Below are 19,876 nucleotides of genomic sequence, written 5' to 3'. Positions count from 1 at the left end.
TAAACTTTATATTGGCCCACTGCTAGCTATAAAGTCTGCTGAGATTTAGAGAATGAGTTTTAAACTGTCACTGCAACATCATAGGAGATGGAGACTGTATTAAATCTTTACTTTAAACCTGTTATCTGGAGAGTTGCATTTTGTAGACACTCACAAACTGATAGATTACCTTGGCCTCCGCTATGGTGCAGGTCCAAAATAGCACCGCAAAGAAACTTTTCCACGCTATTCTCGTCTACAGCTACAATCGAATTTCTCTTCTCACCTAAGTGATTTTTAGATTGGGAGTGTCACCAGAGTACAGTGTAGGTGCCCTAGCCAATGGGCACCCTGGACAGCTCAACATCAAATTAATACTCTTTAAATAAACCTTCTACATCCAACTGTTCAGTTATGCATTCTGAACAGTGCCTTACTTACAAAATATGAAATATGCATTTGACTGAAAAACTAATGTACTATTTTAGATACAGCTTTGGAATGTGAAAATACAAATATATGGTAAGTCACTTGAAATAATCAATTTGTAACTGAAATATTTTTAATTCTTAAAAAAATAAAATTGGTTACATGCTGGGAAAATATCTTTCATTTCCGTAGCTGACGTGCTGACGTTAAGGGGGTTGAGAAGAAGGAAACATTCCGCCTTTTTCACGAGGAAGAGAGCTCTCCTGGCTGTTTCTCAGGGCACTGCAGAGGGTCCCTTTGCCCTCCACCCCACCACCCTGCCAGTCGGGACAGTGGCCCTCCTGCCTTTGCTTGAGGCGACTAAGGATGTGGGTGGCATCATAACTGACCTCTCACACAACTTTCATCAATTTTCCTACTTGCTATTTACATCTGAGGATATTTATTTCATAACAGTTTGCTCCTTTACTAAAAACTAAGGACTTTACTCACATAGAATTAAAGCAGTCCAAATTCATCTGGGAAAATCTGTATTATCTTTTATCACTCTGATCTGCTACTGCTCTGATGATCGGCAGCAGAGCAGATAAAAGTCTGGCTGTGACCAGAGTTGGGTCTCTCAAAAGGGGATTAAAACCACGCCATCTCCATCTCTGTCCCAGGCAGCTAGCACAGTGCTGGGTGTGGACGTCAACATATAAACAAATAAAACATCAATTTCAAATGTATTCATAGCTTTACCAAACTAAAAGATGAAATTAATCATGAGACAAATTAATTACCAAGAATGGGGTAATTTCAAAACTGCATCAGTCCCCACTAGGGACCAGGGAACCAGAGCGTTCAGCCAGACACTCCAGGGGAGAGGTTAAACCCAGTGATTGGTGGTGGCCTGAACACATGCCGGGGCTCTGACTATGCCAGTGATGTGGCCTAAAGGAGTCATTCGTGGCTGATGTTGGATAAAATTTGAAGAGCTCAAAAAGTGTTTAAAACAGTGCCCCTCTCCAAGCAGTGTGCTCCCTGTATCGTGCAGCAGACCTGATGGGTCCCATGTGTAGCCACGTATCTTACAGTGGGAAAAGTTCATTTAATATTTTTAGACAGGGCTGGGCAACAAAAACAAAGGTGTCTGAGTTTTGTTTTTGGCTTGAGCTGTTTGGGTAAACAGCTACATGTGTGAATACCTAGGAACTGTCCGGTGTAATGGAGTTGCACTGGCTGCTGGGTATGCCCGAAGGGAGGAGTGAATTAGTGACTGTGTCTTTAAGGTCTAGATGGTGCTGTCATTTCTTTCCTCAGGAGCTTTATATGGCGCCCATGATCTGGGTGGTGCAAATAAGGAGGGAAAATCTGCGGTGAGTGCAGGGTGATCTAAGGAGTTTTCAGTGGGGATGGGGAGGGGTGCTCATGCACAAGGAACTGCCAACCAAGTCACGGCCAACTTGGCCTGTCCCAGATTGCAACTCTAGGGCTAGGAGAGGAGATGCCCGGGGCCGCATGGCACAGTGGGCCACAAAAGGCTGTCACAGAGCACACAGAATGAGAAATGCCAGGAGAGCTGGGTCACTAATGAACACAGCACTCAGCTCTCTGAGCCACAGACATGGGGATAATGCTTCTGTCCAAGGGCTATTGGAAGGAAAAAAGGAACAGGAATGCCCCCTAACACAGGTTTTACAAACAGAATTGTTAGCAAGTTCTAGGGTGGAAGGAAGGAAAGAAGCAAGGATGTGAGAAACTAACATGGGCACCCACCACATCCCTGGGTTGAGCCAAACACTTATGCTCCTTATTTCATCCTCATAATCACCACCTGTACAGCAGAGGAAACTGAGGCTCTAGATAGTTGGCTGATGCACCAAAAGGCACACGGCTATGGTAAGTGGGGGTGGGGGATCCATGCCAACTTAGTGCCTGGCATCACCAAAGCCTATGTCTTCCTATCCCACCAGGAAAATCAGCGGTGGACAAGAGGTGTTGCTGGATTCTGAGACAGTGACTAGAAGGAAAAACACCTAAGCTTCCAGAGGGAAAAGGACCAAGAGAGATAGGAACATACTGCTTTCCACAAGGAGAAGAAATCAGCGCTCACGGCATATGTGTACATAAATATATATTTGCAAGGCTGCACTGAATCAAATATAATCAGAGAGAAAAAACAAGACTGGGTTTAAAGAAAGTGAGAAACATGCTCAACAATCCTCCAAATGAAAACCAAGCTGCCCCAGGTAGTAATAAGAACTTAATAATATTTCTCTCTCCCTCCATAAAACAATGCGGTCAGTGGGATAACTCTGCCAATATATTCCTGGAGATGCTGAAAAGGTTATCACCTAGAAACAGAGGGGGGAAATGAAGTGAATTTGTTCCTTGGTTACACAATAAAGATAAAAAAGAAGAGCCACATTCACACTGAGCCCATCCACTCCAAGGGCTGGAGGCTGGAAGCCACTGTGGAGCGCAGGGATGTGGGAAGGCTATGATTGGAACACACTGGATTGCATGATCCGCTTCTGCAGCCTCATGAGGATTAAGAGGGGCAGGAAGGAGACCCAAGGAAGTACAGAGCACTCCGTCTAGGAAGTTTAAAGATGGCCACATATGAAGCCAATTTCAAACGATATGAAACCCCTGAAAGAAGTGTACAGGTCAGTTTAGTTCCGCGAGCATTCACTGATGACACTGATGCTCTCCACAGACACTGTGCTAAACGCTGGGGAGCAAGTCTGAACAGACACAGACCTGGCCCATGAAGAGTGTAGAGTCCAAAGAGGCCAGAGGATAAGAGAGCAAACTTGTTAAGCCAGACTGCAATTTATAACCACGGTTCGCCAAACAACCCTTCAAGTACTAACCTGAGCCCGTTTACCAATGAATTTTATATTTTATAAACTAGGGCTACACGGGTTACACAAGAGCAAAAATCAATCTTCAGACCCAGACCTCTTCAAAGCCCAGGCCCACACTTTCCACCACACCCTTTTTATTCCTCTACCACCCCGATTCAACTGATCTGAGTTAGAAGAAACCAATGTATCTGAATCAAAGATAATGAGTCCTTAAATCTTTTTAATATTCTGACATCACCAAAGTCCCAATTTCAGAAAAACAATATTCCAACATTATGACAGAATGCCAATGACTACAAGTGTGATTGCATCCTACGGATACAATGTTCCCTGCATATACTTAAAAAACCTGTACTACTAGGTGGAATTTTAAAATATCTATTTAGCACAACCTCACACCATGTTTTTATTTTTGTTCCTACAGAATTTCAGGGTTAGGGGAGCGTGGTATAAATTACCTCCCAGAAACCCACAAGTAACATTATCTGTTAAGGTTAAAACTTTGCTTCCCTGGGTATGCTGCTGGGGTCTCATTACAGCAGGTAATCTCACATTCTGCCATGCACAACACACTAACTACCAGCATCTCCCAATTACACTGCAACGTAAATCTCAAAGGACATCTGAAAAGTCTGTACAGCTCCTGCACCCACTGCCGAAACACAACCATCTCTAATGGAACGTGGCAGCTTTCTAAACTAAATATTCACATGCAGGGACAGGGATGCTAAGCTCGGCCTTATTCCACACTGAAGAGCAGATGCTAATTAAAAGGCCACACTGACTCAGGAAATGACCACCTAGACAACTTCAGACACTGTCTGGAGTTTCGTTTTCCTATTTCCCAATATGTTCAGCTGTCCAAACTTCCAGGATTACACAACTGACAGAAAGTTGGAGCAGGAGGAGGCCCCATGCCTCTGCACTTGATGCCCTTGTCTAGAATGGTCTCTCCTTCTCTTCAGCCTCCCTGCTCCACTTCTTCCTCAAACCCAAGACAGAAAAATTTCAAGCGAGGAGTCACATGCTCTTTGAGGCCATCTTACAGCTTCCCCCCCACCCCCCTCCAGGGAGATTCCACCAACTCTTCTTATTACCTCTATACCTTCTTATACCTACTGTTCTCTTGTACTTTTCATGCCATAATTTCCATAGTTTGTGGACCTGTCCACTCTCTAGGTTGTAAATGCCTCTAAGAAAGGGGCCATGTCTCATAACCAGTCTCAGAGCCTGGCACCCAGCTGGAGATCACTAAACTCGGGGAATGGAACACAATGGCACCCTTCCTATCTCAGAATGCCCACCACCTCACAATAGTTTATGAAGGGCTTAAAGGCCACTCCAACTGGGATATAAAAGTGTTCTTCCAGCCGAAACCAGTTTGGCTCAGTGGATAGAGCGTCGGCCTGCGGACTCAGGGGTCCCAGGTTTGATTCCGGTCAAGGGCATGTACCTTGGTTGCGGGCACATCCCCAGTAGGGGGTGTGCAGGAGGCAGCTGATCGATGTTTCTCTCTCATCGATGTTTCTAACTCTCTATCCCTCTCTCTTCCTCTCTGTAAAAAATCAATAAAATATATTTTTTAAAAAAAGATGTTCTTCTGGTGGCGTGGGTACCAAGAAACTTCTGGTTTCTTTTGCTCACTGACCTTCTGCCTTTGCCAAATTTTTATGACTCAGAAACCTTTGAGAAAGCACTTTAAAAAAAAACACAAAAAACCTTCATAATAGGAGAGGGTATCTAGGGTGTATTAGTTCTTATCGTAATCATTTGACTATTTTTGGAACTGTTTTTACTTCAGCTAGCAAAACCTAGACTTGATATAGGTTGTGAAGCAAAAAAAAAATAACTGTCATAATAGTAGTAATGGCTTTGAAATATCTCATCTAAGCCAACTTTATTCCCATGCCTCTTAAGAATTGCCAAGCCCTTCAAATATTGGCAGTTCCATTTATTCAGATCTTCTGATATATAAAATTTGCTGACTTTTCCCCCCTTGAGTTGATACAGATACATGAAAACTGTGAAGCCTTTTTTCTTTGGCTAGAAACGAAACTTCTCTGCCAGTGAAAATTATAGGGGCATTTTGAAATTACCATATGTTTTAGATCAGAAGGTAAAAACAGTACAGCAGCCCATGAAAACTTTCCAGCCCAGAAAGCTGACAATTAACTCACTGAAATACAGTTCAAGCCCCCAAGTTCCCCTACTCTTATAGGCAGTGGTCCCATTTACCATTTAAAAATTCTGTTAGTAAGTTTACTATTTTTATTTTATGTTCATTTACATGTACACTGTGAATGTAGATAGCTACCACATTTAAATATTTAGCCTAAATGTTATTTTAAACTTAATATTTCCACAGAGCTATTTGATTTTTTTAAAAAATAAGAAGAAACTTTCCTAAAATTCTTAATCGCACTTCAGTGTATATTAGCAAATGTGTGATGCTTGGCTGCTTTGCACAACCACATGCCCTCCCCCCCGCCCGCCTCCCCCTTTCTGATACCGCACACCACACAAGTATAATAAACCATGTTAATATTTCATACCACTGTGAAATATGCTGGAGTATCAATTCAACATCTGCTGTCTTTAGGGTCCGGGAGTCCCGCAGAGACACTTTCAATTTGTAATTGAGTTCTATGCTGAATTAATCAGCAGTTTATCTTTTTTACTAAAATAACGTCTTCACCACTAACCCAGATTTACATTAACAATTTATGCCAAATTACCTGCCAAGGCAAAACTTATAAGATCCTAAGCTGCCACCCAGTTACACTCAATCCTGTATTTCACTTCTTCCGTTTCTCTGGTCTGTATACAAGAAACACAGAAAAGCCATTGTTCAAGACCTTGCAAGCCTCTAACCACAGATGACCTCTTGGATTTGTGACGCACAGCCTCACTTTTGACACAAAATGCAGGGATGGGGGAGGGAGGGTTCATCCCCTCTCTTCCCATGAAAGCCACTGTTCAGTAAGTGGTTTTGATTCAAAATTTTTACAAAGTGAGATTCTAGAATGGAATGAAATCGATGAATAAAAGAACTTCTTATTTCTTTTCCCAAGAAGCTACAACATTCCAGATCTTGGCTTGGCTTGAATACAGAAAAAGGTAACTTAGAAAGAGGGAGTATTTTTAGTGCCTTAAATTATGACCCGAGACCCAAGTTAGCAAAGGCATTTCAATTTGGTAAGAGAAGGGGGGAAAGTCCATTTTCTCTTTGATATCATGATGTAGAATATAGAAATAATATTTTCCTTTTAATTCTACCTGTACAGTTCAAAGTCACTAAACATTTATTTCTATTCAACACCATCCCTTAATCTAGCTCTTGCCTCTCTGAGTAAAGAGTCTCTGGTCACCAAGAAGTTATTTTTGCCTGCTGGATCTTTGCCACAGGTGCAGCAAGCAATATACTTTGTGAAATATTTCTCTTATATGGTGTATTTTCCCCTACATTCCACAGTTACAGGGAATATGTAAAGTGAAAACATTTCAAATAGAACATCTGCTCCAAAGAAATGCATCACAAATAATTACCCATCTACTACAGAATCAAATAACCCCTTCTTTTCAATCTACTTTGCATATGGCTGTGTAAGGAACTTCTACCGCCAGACAGAACGAACAGCCTCTTTCAATACTACCTCTGGGTTACAGCACCCAGTGCAATGCCTTGCATTCAGTTGGTCTCCAATAAGTAACTGACTGATTACATATTGACTTCATTAAAAAAAAAAGAATTCAGTACTTACATAGTAGGGTAGAAGACGGAAAAATTTGCACAGAAATATTTTTGGCAGAAAAAAATCAATGAAGAATTCTCAAAGTCAATAACTATGTCAGTTATACCATTTGTAGTACTTTCATTACTCCTCAAAGAATTGGAAATAGAGACCTTCAAATTTTATACAAGGTCACTTTCCTAAGATTTGTTGATTCTTGAATTCCAGAGCCTAGGCCCCAGGAGGAATCCATTCCCAGCTCATTGGAGATTTTAGTAAACTATACCTTTCCTTCTTTGCCTCCTCTCTTCTAATCCCCTTTTGCTTCCTGATACTAAACAGGAAAAATAGAACAAACTTTCTAAAATTTCCTTCAACCTCCTTACCCGAAAATCACACTTTGAACTTCAACTTTCATCAAAGGCAGAATACAATGGCAAGGGCAGAAATGAAAATAAGCCACCACCATGGCAAGGAAGACACGGACTTGGCCAGAGGAACAGACATATAAGTGGCTATTTCTAAGTCAAGGAAGACTAAGGAATCCTAGAGAACCAAAGGGAGAGAAGCAATTTCATGTGAAATTCCAAACTCTTACGGTAGAGAGCAAAGTCTTGATTTTGAAGCATCAGGTGAAAAGACAAAGAAAACTTCCATCTGCCTCCTAAAACACCACAAGGTGAAAATGTGAGCAAGATCCACAAGAAGTTCCTTCTGCCTCTCCAAAGTTGGCCTACCAGTGGGTTCAAATTTAGGAGAATAAACTCACTTTTTAAAAGAAGGACAACTCAAAATATCTTATGCTGGTGAAAAGCTTTAACCATCAACAGGATGTTCTCATTAATATCTATTCTAAAGGTCAATGGTAATTCTCCAAATCACCCACTGACCAAAATGAGTGCCATCTTCAATATCTGTTCATTTCTAAAATTAACTATTTACTCCACTGGATATGACTACTAAGAATAATTCTAATCAGGGCCCCGGAAATGTTATCTTTGGGTTCTGACATCTCTAAAAATTAATGCATTATATTAAATACAACTAGGGAGAAAATTAACACATTTTTGACCCAAAAATAAAGACACAATTTACAATGTTAATGCTGCAGGTCTTAAGGAAAGCCAATAAACAGGTATCAGCACCAAAATCAAATGACAATAACAGCCTCAGGGAGAGCCTCTAAGAGGGACCTTTCAGTATCTAAACAAATGAGCAACCAATTCAATTACTGCCCAAATCCAGTGTGTGAAGAAGTGTGTCCAGTGTTTCAACAGTTCCATCTAAACAGCTTCACAACTGCATTAGTCTTACCAATAAGGAATCCATCAAAACTACAATGAGATACCAACTCACACCCACAGGGAAGGCTACAATCAAAAAGACAGATAGTAAGTGTTGGCAAGGATTAGAAATTAGAATTCTTAAACCTTTTGCACTCGGATGTCGAGTGTGACTCGACACGGTTAGCATTAGAATAAAGGAATCGAGAAAAAAGCAAGCGAGTGCAAAGGGTTAAACTGCTAGTGACCTATCTGCTTTGGAAACTAGTCTGGCGGTTCCTCAAAAGGTTAAACATATGACTCAGCAATCCCACTCCTAGGTATATACAAAGAAAAATGACAATATATATTTACACAGAGACTTGTACACAAATGTTCATAGCAGCATTACTCCTAATAGCCGAAATGTGGAAACAATCCCAATGTCCACCAACTAATGAATGGATAAATAAGCTGTGGTATGTCCATACAATGGAATACTGTTCAACCATAAAAAAAGAAATAAAGTACTGATACATAGTACAACATGGATGAAATATTATGAAAATATTGTAAGTTAAAGAAGCCAGTCACAAAAGACCAAATATTATATGATTCCTACCATGCAAAATGTCCAGAATAGGCAAGTGTATCAACACAAAAAGTAGGTTAGTTGTTGCCTAGGGCTGGGAGGATCAGGGGATATGGGGAGTGACTGCTAATGGGTATGGGTTTCTTTTGAGGGTGATGAAAATATTCTAAAATTTACTCTAGTGATATTTGCACAACTAAAAAATCATTGAATTGTACACTTTAAGCAAATTGTATGGGTGCAAATTATATCTCAATGAAGCTGTTATTAAATAATAAGGCATCCAACATTTTTAGACTAGAGGACTAAAAAAGGTCAAACATATAGTGACATGTCACAAGTCAATCCAAGAACTCACATTCTAATAGTAATTTTGTAAAAGCTAGAGATCACATAAATAAAAAATGTCAGCATAAATCCCTAAAAGCATTTAGTAAGAATGCATTTTGGTTCTAACTATATGATTTTTCCCAGACATACAACATACCTAAACAGATATAGCAACCAGACCAACATAACCTTAAAATGTAAAAATCTGCAAAAGTGAGTCAAGTTCAGCTCATTAAACTGACACCTATTAAAGTGCTACAAGAAAAACTGTCTTAAACACCACCAATATCAATAGACAGAAAACTCATTGTTAGGATAGCTATCGAAGGTCAGATTATTTTTTTTTAATTTTGCATTTATTAAAACTCTGCTTGATGCCAACAGAGTTCAAGTTGCACAGGAAGGTGCTGCGGCTAAACACTGATAGTCTTCCTTGATCTCCATTGTCTGCTGCGTGGGTTCCGTCAGCAAACCTCCCAGCAAGTGGTCACCTTCCTATGGAGTCATTAAACCTCTGAATGTCAGCTGGTGGGATTAGCCAGCAGCTTCCACACCTGAGCCCCCATGGCAGGGACAGAGGCATTTGGATCAAGATCACTAATGAATACAGAATTCATATGCCGCTTGTCAGGGCTCCTGAGCTCAGAGTCGCACAGATGCAACCTAAATAAGACGGAGGACAGAACAATTGTTGACAAAGATTAAAAAGTTTTGGCAGTTGGGAAAAAAAGAGCACCTCATTATTCAAATATGATAGCCTTGCTTATTTTTTTATTTTCGTTCAAGTTATTCATGAGTTGCCTCAAATGGACAAATGCCATTCACCAACATTTAAATACTTCCTGGTCTCATTACTAAATTTGAAGAGGGCTATGCCAACTGAACATTACCTATATAGAGAAAAACAGCTCTCTTGTAAAGAATATTTGAAAACTTGGGGGGGGGGGGGGGGGGCGACGGGAAGCGACCACAGGATATTTGGGTTAGAAGACAGTTAAGAAATGAAAACAACTCTAGAATTCAAAGAAGAAAAAAAGTATCTTCCATGGCCAAACGACTTAGTTCTATTTCCCCATATCTCTGTAAATCTAACTTCCTGCACCTTTCTATTCCTGGGCTCCTTCAATGCCGCTTGTCAGAGGTGTGTGGACCTCCTCTACACTTGTGTAGCTACTGGCCATCTCCATCAGCCCTCATCAGAGAAAAGGAACAGACCAAGGAGCCCACATCCCTGCTCCCCTGGAATAAGAAGTCTTCCACGCTCTGCTGTCAAAGATTTACAAGCCTAGCAAAAAAGCAGAACAGCGGTGATCAATTACATCAGAGGGCTCTAAAGTCAGATGACCAGGTTCAAACCAGGAGTCCATCACTGACTAGCTGTGTGACCTCACCGTACCCTCATTTTTCTCTCTACAAAATGGGGATAACTAAGTACAGACCTCATGTGACTATTGAAATGTAAATAAGATAATGCAGAAAAGGCTTTTAAAACAAAGCCTGACGCGGTAGAAGCACTCAACAAGCATCGGCTATTATGATTACTGTTTTCAATATCTTCTCCCCATAGCAAGTCCTTCCCCAGCCTGTATTAGGTGTGAAAAAGGCTTCTTCCACTGTCATTATGACCACTACATAGGTCTGTCTCCGATTTTAAGCTTTCAGATGGGAAAGAAGAATCATATCTATTTACGCTATAAATCACCAAGCCTGATACAACTACAAATAATCATGCTAGATGTTGCTATGTGATGTTTGTATCCTACTACAGAATAAAAACAGAGGCAGCTGCCGTATTTTTAGAGCCAGTTTTGTGTGAGCCACCACATGAGGTGTTTTACAGACTACATCTAATCCTGATAGCAACCTGCAGGCCCGTCTCTGGGTCCCCATCTTCTAGATGGACAGTCTTGGACCGTGGCTTGCCCAAAGTCGTTCAGAAGTACAGTGGAAACAGACTTACAGCCCAGTACTCTAGCTCCTGACCTCTCGTACCCATTCAACTACAATGAACTCACATACTCAGTTTTCCTTTGGGAGCAATCTATGTGCCAAACTGTACAGATTCTTTGTGGGTTTTTTAAATCAAATACCGAACCCTCACACTATTGTCCATCTGCAAAGCACAAAGAAATCTGTAACTTCAGTCTCTTTCTATAACTGGACTTAGAAAACAAAAAACCTACAGTTACTTCTAAGATTTGCTATCAGGATACCATATTAGTATCAACTCTTTCATTATTTAAAGTGGATCTATAGCTGCCTGCAATGACAGATTAATTCTATTTCCTCTGTAGCTAGGTGTTTGGCATCACGTTTGTGAGATAACCACAAGTCTTTAGGGCGAAGGCTGCTCACATCTTTAGCAATCTATAAGGGCTTCTCTAGAGGCCAGCACTTGCTGAGTGATGAAATATGACTCCATAAATCAGACAGCTGAAGTGGCACTTATATACGTCACCATCTATCTTCGTAGCTTCTCTCTGAAGGGTATAGGGTAAGAGCTCATCCCTCGGTACTGCACCAGAGAAGGGACCATAACAGTTGGCACTGACTAAGCATGTGCTACTTAAAACTGAAGACACACTAAGACTAGGGGAAAAAAGATCCTGCTGGTGTTAGCACGCCTCAGGCAGTGGTAGAAGCTTCAGCAACTCATCTTCAAAAGGCAGAGAGCCAGGGCTCTAGAAACTTGCAAAAATTGGCGAAGCCTGCAGTCTTCGTTTCTTTAAGTTGAGCATCTTCAAAGTCTAGAATTCTAACTGTAGGGCACAGCAGCTGCCACTGCAGATCTGATCCTCTCAGCTTTTGGCAGCTCTCAACTTGAGATTCTAGCAAAAGAATTTTTCAAGTTGCTATTATTGCCTGTCATGGATTTATAAATATTGTGCACTATCTGCTGTGGCATGGCTCTCATGGGACTCCAGAGCATGCCAAATGCATAACAGAATGAAAAACAGTTTCTATTCTTCAAATAAATGCTAATTTTTTTAACTGTGCCCACGTGATTTGTTTGGTGACCAACTTCAATAGTACAGAATATGTACCAGAGAGGGGGGAAAGCGGATTGTCTTTTCCAGCAGCATTCAGCTGCTACTTTCATTAAGCTTGTTTAATTAGATTCCAGATGCTAATTTGCAAGTCGATACCAGAGGGTGCAGGACAGTTTGCCTTTGAATCATCTCCCTATGATGTGAGGGTCCTGCCGCACACCACTACCCTTCAGCAACCCTCGCACGAGATTCTGACAATTAGTGCAAAGAGGGAACAGTATTAATCTTGACAAACTAAATATTAATCTTCTACCCATTTTAATGAATTATAATCTTTAAGAGTGTAAATTTCTCACTGGGCCAAATGAAAACATTCCTTCTTACAAAGAAAAGGATGAAAGGAAAACCTAAGTCATCTGATTCATTTCCTTAATTCCTTTCCCACCCTAAAATACAGCCTGTTTTGTTTTTTAAATATATTTTTATTGATTTCAGAGAGGAAAGGTGAGGAAGAGATAGAAACATCAATGATGAGAGGGAATCATTGATTGGCTGCCTCCTGCACATTGGACCAAGCCTGCAACCCAGGCATGTGCCCTTGACCAGAATCGAACCTGGGACCCTTGAGTCCGCAGGCCAACACTCTATCCACTGAGCCAAACCGGCTAGGGCTACAACCTGTTTTTATTTCAGCACTTTTAGCAATTTTCAAGAAACATGCTCCCATGAAGCTAACACCATAATCCAAGTACTATGGTCAAATGCCTTATACTTAACTGGAAAATGGACTCAAAAGGCCACAGTGTGGTTATCACTTGTTTCCTGTCCAGCTAGCCTGTGGGTAATTAGCAGAATCCAGGGCTTCCTTCTTATACCAGCCTAAACAACAGGGGAAAAAATCTGGAGGAATAGTTTCATGCAATTCATCACCACCCAAAAAACCTCTAACTGGCGTCTTGTCATCAGGTGAATGTCCACATTTTCAAAATGCACTATTCTGCTAATACATAGGTACAATCCCCAAATACGCATCTTTGCAAATAAAAATAAAGCATGGGATTACCACCAGTAAGTAATAAAATCTTTTATGCCTTCATTTCTATCACTGCTATAAGTATTATGAACACTAAAGGTGAAGTTATCAGATTGGGAACTACATATTAAGCAAAGTTGCTTTTAACACCTTTTTATCCACTCATTCAACAAATACTGGCTGAATACCTACTGTGTGCCAGTTACCATGCTAGGAGAATTTCCAGGCTAACAGCAAGGAGAAAAGCAAGAAAATGAAAATTATACAAGACCACTAAAGGCAATGTGAAGGTCACATCTGGGTGAGGATTTTTAGATTTTTAATGTGTCATGAACTCACATGATTAGGTGGCAGTTTCTCTGAAACCTTAAACCAAGGCTTCTACATGGGGCAAGACACTGGCTCAGATAACTGGAAACAGCAGAGGCCAGTCTCAGGTATTTCTGAATCCCAGCTGGGCTTCACTGTTGTGTTTTTTGGCCTATAATTTCCCAAAGAGCATTTGCCCTTTGTCCCATCTTCACTTTTGCCTGTGTACTTAATGGGGTGTTTGCTAGGCTGACTCTACCCCGATAATGTATATTATTTGAGAAGCGTACTAGTTATCTTCCTCTGATATCTAAAAAAAAAAAAAAAATTTCAGCACTTCCCAGATGGGGGGGAAAAAAGTCCCTTCCATTTCCCAGGTGGTTTTTGATGACTCAGATTTCACTTTAGCTCAGAGTTATCCTATCTCAACTCAACAAACACCTACTGAACATCAGGGGCTGAAAAACAGAGATGATTTCACAGCTCCTGCCCTCAAAAATCTCCCTCTCAATGGCAAGTGGGGGGAAATGTCTCTGAAAACAGCCATAAAACAATGGGACAAGTGTGTACAATGGAGTACAGGGACACAAATAAAAGAGCAAGGAACTGAGGGCACTGCTGGCAGGAACTAGCAGTGAGGAGGCTTCCTGGGCAAGTACACAGTATATTCAAGGAACAGGGAGGAGAGAAGAAGGGCTGAAGCAGGGCAGGAATGGAGACCTGTTTTCCCATAGTTTAACATGCACACCCCTGGGCTTACACATGATGGTGCTAATGAATACATTTTTACTTATATTAATAGTATGTGCTCATTTTCATATGTCTTGGGGGGGAAATATTATCAGAACATCAAACCCAAGATTTTATACATGTAAACCTATTTTTAAAAATAAATTTAAATTAAAAAGGCAAAAACTGAAGTGGCTGTGAGGAGGAGGGGGGAGGAAACGGATTAAAAGGGACAATTTTCGCCCTAGTCGGTTTGGCTCAGTGGATAGAGCGTTGGCCTGTGGACTGAAGGGTCCCAGGTTCAATTCTGATCAAGGGCACATGCCCGGGTTGTGGGCTCGATCCCCAGCAGGGGGTGTGCAGGAGGCAGCCGATCAGTGATTCTCTCATCATTGATGTTTCTGTCTGTCTCTCCCTGTCTCTTCCGCTCTGAAATCAATAAACATATATTTAAAACAAACATCTTTAGAAGGAAGGAAGGAAGGAAGGAAGGAAGGAAGGAAGGAAGGAAGGAAGGAAGGAAGGAAGGAAATGCGGTGAGGTGAAGGAAATGTTAGGTGGTTTTGAGTCTCCATTACTTGGTTAATTACAAATGCCAAAACCTATCAAACTGTGCATTTCATTATCGTAAGTAAATGGTACCTTAATTTATAAAACAGTGAGTTAATTTGAAAAAAATTTCAAAAAAGTGCAGTTGGCATCTGGATGTGGCAGAAATCTTAATTGTGGTTTACAAATGACAAGTTCAAGAAATGCTAGACTAGCCCTGTCCAATAGAAATATGTGAACATACAGTTTTAAATTTTCTAGTATCTACATTTTAAAAAGTAAAAGTTGGAAAAATTAACTGTAATATTTTTATTTAACCTAATGTAAAATAGTATGTATTTAATATAATCAATATAAATACTGAGATTTTAAATAAAAAATTCATACTGCCCTAGCCGGTTTGGCTCAGTGGATAAGCGTCGGCCTGCAGACCAAAGGGTCCCAACGCAATTCTCTGCGCAGTGTGACCAGTTACTGTCCCGGCAATCCCTGTGAGACCGGAGAGGCGGCAATGCTCTCCTGGGTTTCTGTTGGAGGCATGTCCAGAATCCTTTCCCCTACGGAAAGGAATGAGCAGACTTAGTCATCCAACCCTGCAGTCTCAAAATAGACAAGAAAAATTATGGGTTTCTTGCCCCAGAAAAAAAAACTTCCCAGAAAATAAAAAGTTGGAAATTTGAAACCAAAATATTTCCCTGATTTCTATGAAAATGCAGAACCAAACGACACCTTGGCCAAATTCTCTTCACAACAAAGTCACTAAAACAGTGTCCTCCCAACTTGGTGAGCAGGCTCAGCCTGCCCTGACACCGCACCATTTCATCTTCACAAGAGCAAGCAAGGCGCCTGGTCTTCACAATCAAGTTTTTCAGTATCAACATCTTTACATTTTTAAAGTATTATCTACTGACAGGTGTTACACTATTATTTGCCCGCTATTTACTGTTTAACTCACTTCACTGGAGAAGCAGGTACTACCTTCACCTTAAAATGATTTTGTTGACTGTCAGTCTGATTCAAGTTTCAATAACTTCCGTGAATAAAAAAAGTCACCTAAAATTATAAATTTAGGTAATCAATCTGAAATAGAAATTTGAACAACCTGTTTAAAGTCTCATAACTAACGCAGAATATGAAGTTCTCCAAGTTACAGATAAAATTGATCTAAGGAATACAGTCTTCAGATTGAGAGTATTAGAAGTATTATTGATCACATTTCCCTTTACTTCTCCAAATCACGTCAATATTAAATTCATGGCCTTTGAATAATTTCAAATCCAAACTCTAAATAAACAATGTAAAATTACTTTAGCAGAGTGTTGTCACTTTTAATATACCTCATACCTCCGTTTTCTGCAATTCTCATTTTTCTTTAACATATAGAGGTCCCAATCAATTGGAAACAGACAAAGCTTTCAAGAAAATGTGAAAAGATTAATGTGGTTTAAAGGAGGGCTTGACATTACTGAAGCAATTCTCTAACGAAAACCACCAGTCCTTCTCCCTCTGCCTTCATTATTCCTAATGGATCTGCGGAGCCTAAGGAACGCCTGCCTCTCCTTTGGTTACAAGACTGGAAGACCTTGTTTTTTCTTTTTCTTTTTAGTGACCTAGTATATCTTCTTTTTTCTCTGTATTTAAGAACCCCAAACAGAAAATAATGCTGATATGGGAATAAATTTTCACATTGAGAAATGAGAACACAATCCTAATCTCATTTATAGTTGATACTTGGACCTGTTTACTCCTCTTAATTGGAGCAAAATACTATTGTTTTTAGCGTAAAACAACTAGCTAAATCCTATCTTTAGTCAGGATTTTTATTCCTACAGATGTCCAAGAAAGGGAAGCAATCTAGCCATCAGCAACCAAGTCACTTATGTGTGTCATCCTCATGTACCCAAGGCGAAGTGGCTTCTGGCAGGAGACAGCTGTGCTGGCTGAGCAGCATCCACAACTCTACGTTCTCTGGCTCTCAGGGCACTTGGCCTAACCCTACAGAGCAGAGGGAGCTTCAGAGCGCCAATGACACTTGATGCTCCAATGACAAGCTGGTGAAAAAACAAAAAACAAATTTTTTATCCTCATCCGAGGATATTTTTTCCATTGATTTTTAGAGAGAACGTAAGGGAGGGAGGAAAGAAAGAAGGAAGGAAGGAGGGAGGAGGATGGGAGGGAGAAAAAAATTAACTCGAGCCCTAGCTGGTTAGCCTCAGTGGATAGAGCGTCAGCCTGCGGACTGAAGGGTCCCAGGTTCGATTCCAGTCAAGGGCATGTACCTTGGTTGCGGGCACATCCCCAGTAGGGGGTGTGCAGGAGGCAGCTGATCAATGTTTCTCTCTCATCGATGTTTCTAACTCTCTATCTCTCTCCCTTCCTCTCTGTAAAAAATCATTAAAATATATTTTTTTAAAAAATTAACTCGAGAGAGACACATCATTTGGTTGCCTCCCACACGTGCCCTGACCGGAGCTGGGGATCAAACCTGCAACCCAGGTACGTGCCCTTGACCAAGAGTCGAACCCAAGACCCTTTAGTCCTCAGGCCAACGTTCTAACCACTGAGCAAATCGGCCAGGGCAAAAACAATTTTTTTTTTAAATATGCAATCCTCTCCAAGGATGATTAGGCATAAAGCTTTTGTCAAGTAGTAATTCCCAGAGACATCCTATTTATTAAAAATAAGGTAAACCACTCATAAACAGCCTACTACTGTTGAAAACAAGTGAATACTCCCCATCAAAAATTAACATCTATCAAAAAACCAAGAGCACATGATGAAAGCTGGCTTCAGGACTTGGGTGTCTACAAGCTGGTTTAGTGGCAAGGATAAAGCACAGGGGGGAATAACATGGTGCCAGGAAGTATCCAAGCACATGAACACTCCTATGAGAGTGACAACGCAAGACCTGTGGGCTTGTTCTTGGAGATCTGGGAGAGAGAGGGGGTTGCTTAATGGGGGTACATCTATCATTAAAGCAGACTTGGGCTGAAGTCATTCAGAAGATACCACCCTCCCCCACCACCAAAGAAAATATAATTTAAAAATGTCTTTATAAATGTGTTTGAGACACTCGATCCATCACACTGACAACAGTCCACTACACTCAAGGTCTTGTCCCATCTTCTGCTGCCAGATGCAGAACAATCTATAGGGATTTTTAAAATTGCCCCCACTTTCAGGCCAGTCCGTGTGACAAAGACATCCATAGTTTCTCTATTCTAGTAAGAAAACAAAAAACCTGTCATTCTGAGATACCATGACACAGAAAGCTTAGTACATAAGAAAACATTCGACACTGCAGCAGCCTTTACAGCCGAGAAGACTCCTAAACAGCCCAAAGCCAAAGCAAAAAGCTGAACAGTGCTGACCTCCAGCCCAAGAGGCACGCAGGGCCACTCCAAGTGAAGCTTTCCCCGAGCGACCGGTCTTCTCAGCAAACACAGTGTCTGTGCCAATGAGCATTCCAACTAACAACAGTGCCGTACAAGTTGTGGAGGAATCAGCAATTTGCAAATGTTCGACATACAACTGGAAAAATATTTGCAAGAATAAAACTGCAGGGACTTACATACCTCCATATCTGGCCTAAACTTAGCTTCAAACACAGCCATTGCTGCCAAGGAGCCAGAACCTGTAAGAAAAAGATGCATTTTTAGTGTATTTACCAACTCCCAGCTTCTCAAGTTACCTTGAGGCAGCAACAATGGCAAAACATGCCCAGTGTCACACTCAAGTACAGTGTAAATATTAATCCTATAGGAACACATAAACCAGGTAAAGACTGCTCTTCAAAAGCCTGGAGTCACACTTACCACTATCTCGGGTAAACCCGCAACTGGCCCCACTTCTACTACTGACAGTAGTAATTGTAAATTATTTACAATAAAGTGCTGAAGCAGGAAAATGAGGTTATGGTGAATTTGTATTTTTTTCAAAAAGTGAATGCCACGTAATTTCATATATCCTATGCCGTGAGTCTTGTGCTCCACAACTGTGCCTTGGCAGGCTGCTGGGTACAGCGCTAAATACCAAGCCAGTTAGAAAGAATAGACTGTTTTAATGAGCTGGTCCTGGTAGAGTCACCTTGACACGCGGGGAAGAACTACAGCACCAGCAATGGTAATAGGACTGCGAGCCGCAGCCACCAGGATATTCCAGCTACAACTGTAAAACACTTTATTATGTGGCATTTATTTAGAGCTATTATTTTTAGTTTGTACTTTGAAGAGTAACAGCTGAGTAGACAAAATGACAGACAAAGAAACAAAAATTTATTATCACAATAGCAAATGGCTGAAAGGTTATGCTGCATAGATATTAACAGATAGCAAAATTTCCCCCCACAAAAGTAGGATGTAAAGGCATTACAAATAAGTACAGGCTCCATGAGAATCGATGTAAAAGGCAGCGCAGTGCTATTTGAAATTTTAAATTAAACTGGCTTTGTTCAGAAACCAGAGAATCTTTAGAAAACCATCATCTTGTCTTTACAGTCCTGGCAATATCTCAGGATACTCTACTTTTAGAAAGAAGATAGAGTTGCCCACAATTTTTTACTCCAATTAGAAGATTTTTTTGGCATTTATTACTTTTTAACTTGTTTTGCATAACACTATCTATTTAGCTGGGTCACAGAGAAAACCATATTTTCTATTTAAAATGATTTGTGTACATCGCTTGACCACCTCAATGGTTTAGCAAAGGAAAAAGGCAGCGATTAAACAGTTTCAAATGAGGTGTCCTGCTGATTTTATCAAGTCTGCTGAATGTATAATGAAAAAGGAGAAGCTGACAGCAACGCTGCATTGAGAAAATACAGACTACCTTATCTGAACCATTTAAGGAGGTCCAATTATAGATCAAATTTAAAGGGTAGAAACAGCAGATTTACAGACACAAATCAATGAACATGGTAATCCCAATGAGTATGACAGATACTCCTGTTACGGAATATTGCTGCGGTTGAGGATCATTACCTTCACAGCACCGGATACATCACATCTAAAGCAGCAGGAAGCGTCAAGTGTAGACCGGCATTACAAGCAATGACTATTCATTTAGGCTTTGGGAGCAAAAGGCAACCCCATT

The 19,876-nt window shown here is 40.7% G+C and overlaps 1 protein-coding gene across 1 annotated transcript in view; it reads right to left on the bottom strand.

Annotated features, from left to right (window-relative positions):
* PSMB7 (proteasome 20S subunit beta 7) overlaps positions 1 to 19,876 on the bottom strand; it is a 51,229-nt gene that overhangs the window by 8,312 nt on the left and 23,041 nt on the right. The window contains exon 6 of the mRNA XM_079791002.1: positions 18,361 to 18,419. Coding sequence (XP_079647128.1) covers positions 18,361 to 18,419 — 59 coding nt within the window. The remainder of the gene's footprint in view (positions 1 to 18,360; positions 18,420 to 19,876) is intronic.

The sequence above is a fragment of the Cnephaeus nilssonii genome, assembly GCF_951640355.1.
Source record: "Cnephaeus nilssonii genome assembly, chromosome: 14".
Taxonomy (NCBI): domain Eukaryota; kingdom Metazoa; phylum Chordata; class Mammalia; order Chiroptera; family Vespertilionidae; genus Cnephaeus; species Cnephaeus nilssonii.
This window is presented reverse-complemented; position numbering and strand designations above follow the sequence as displayed.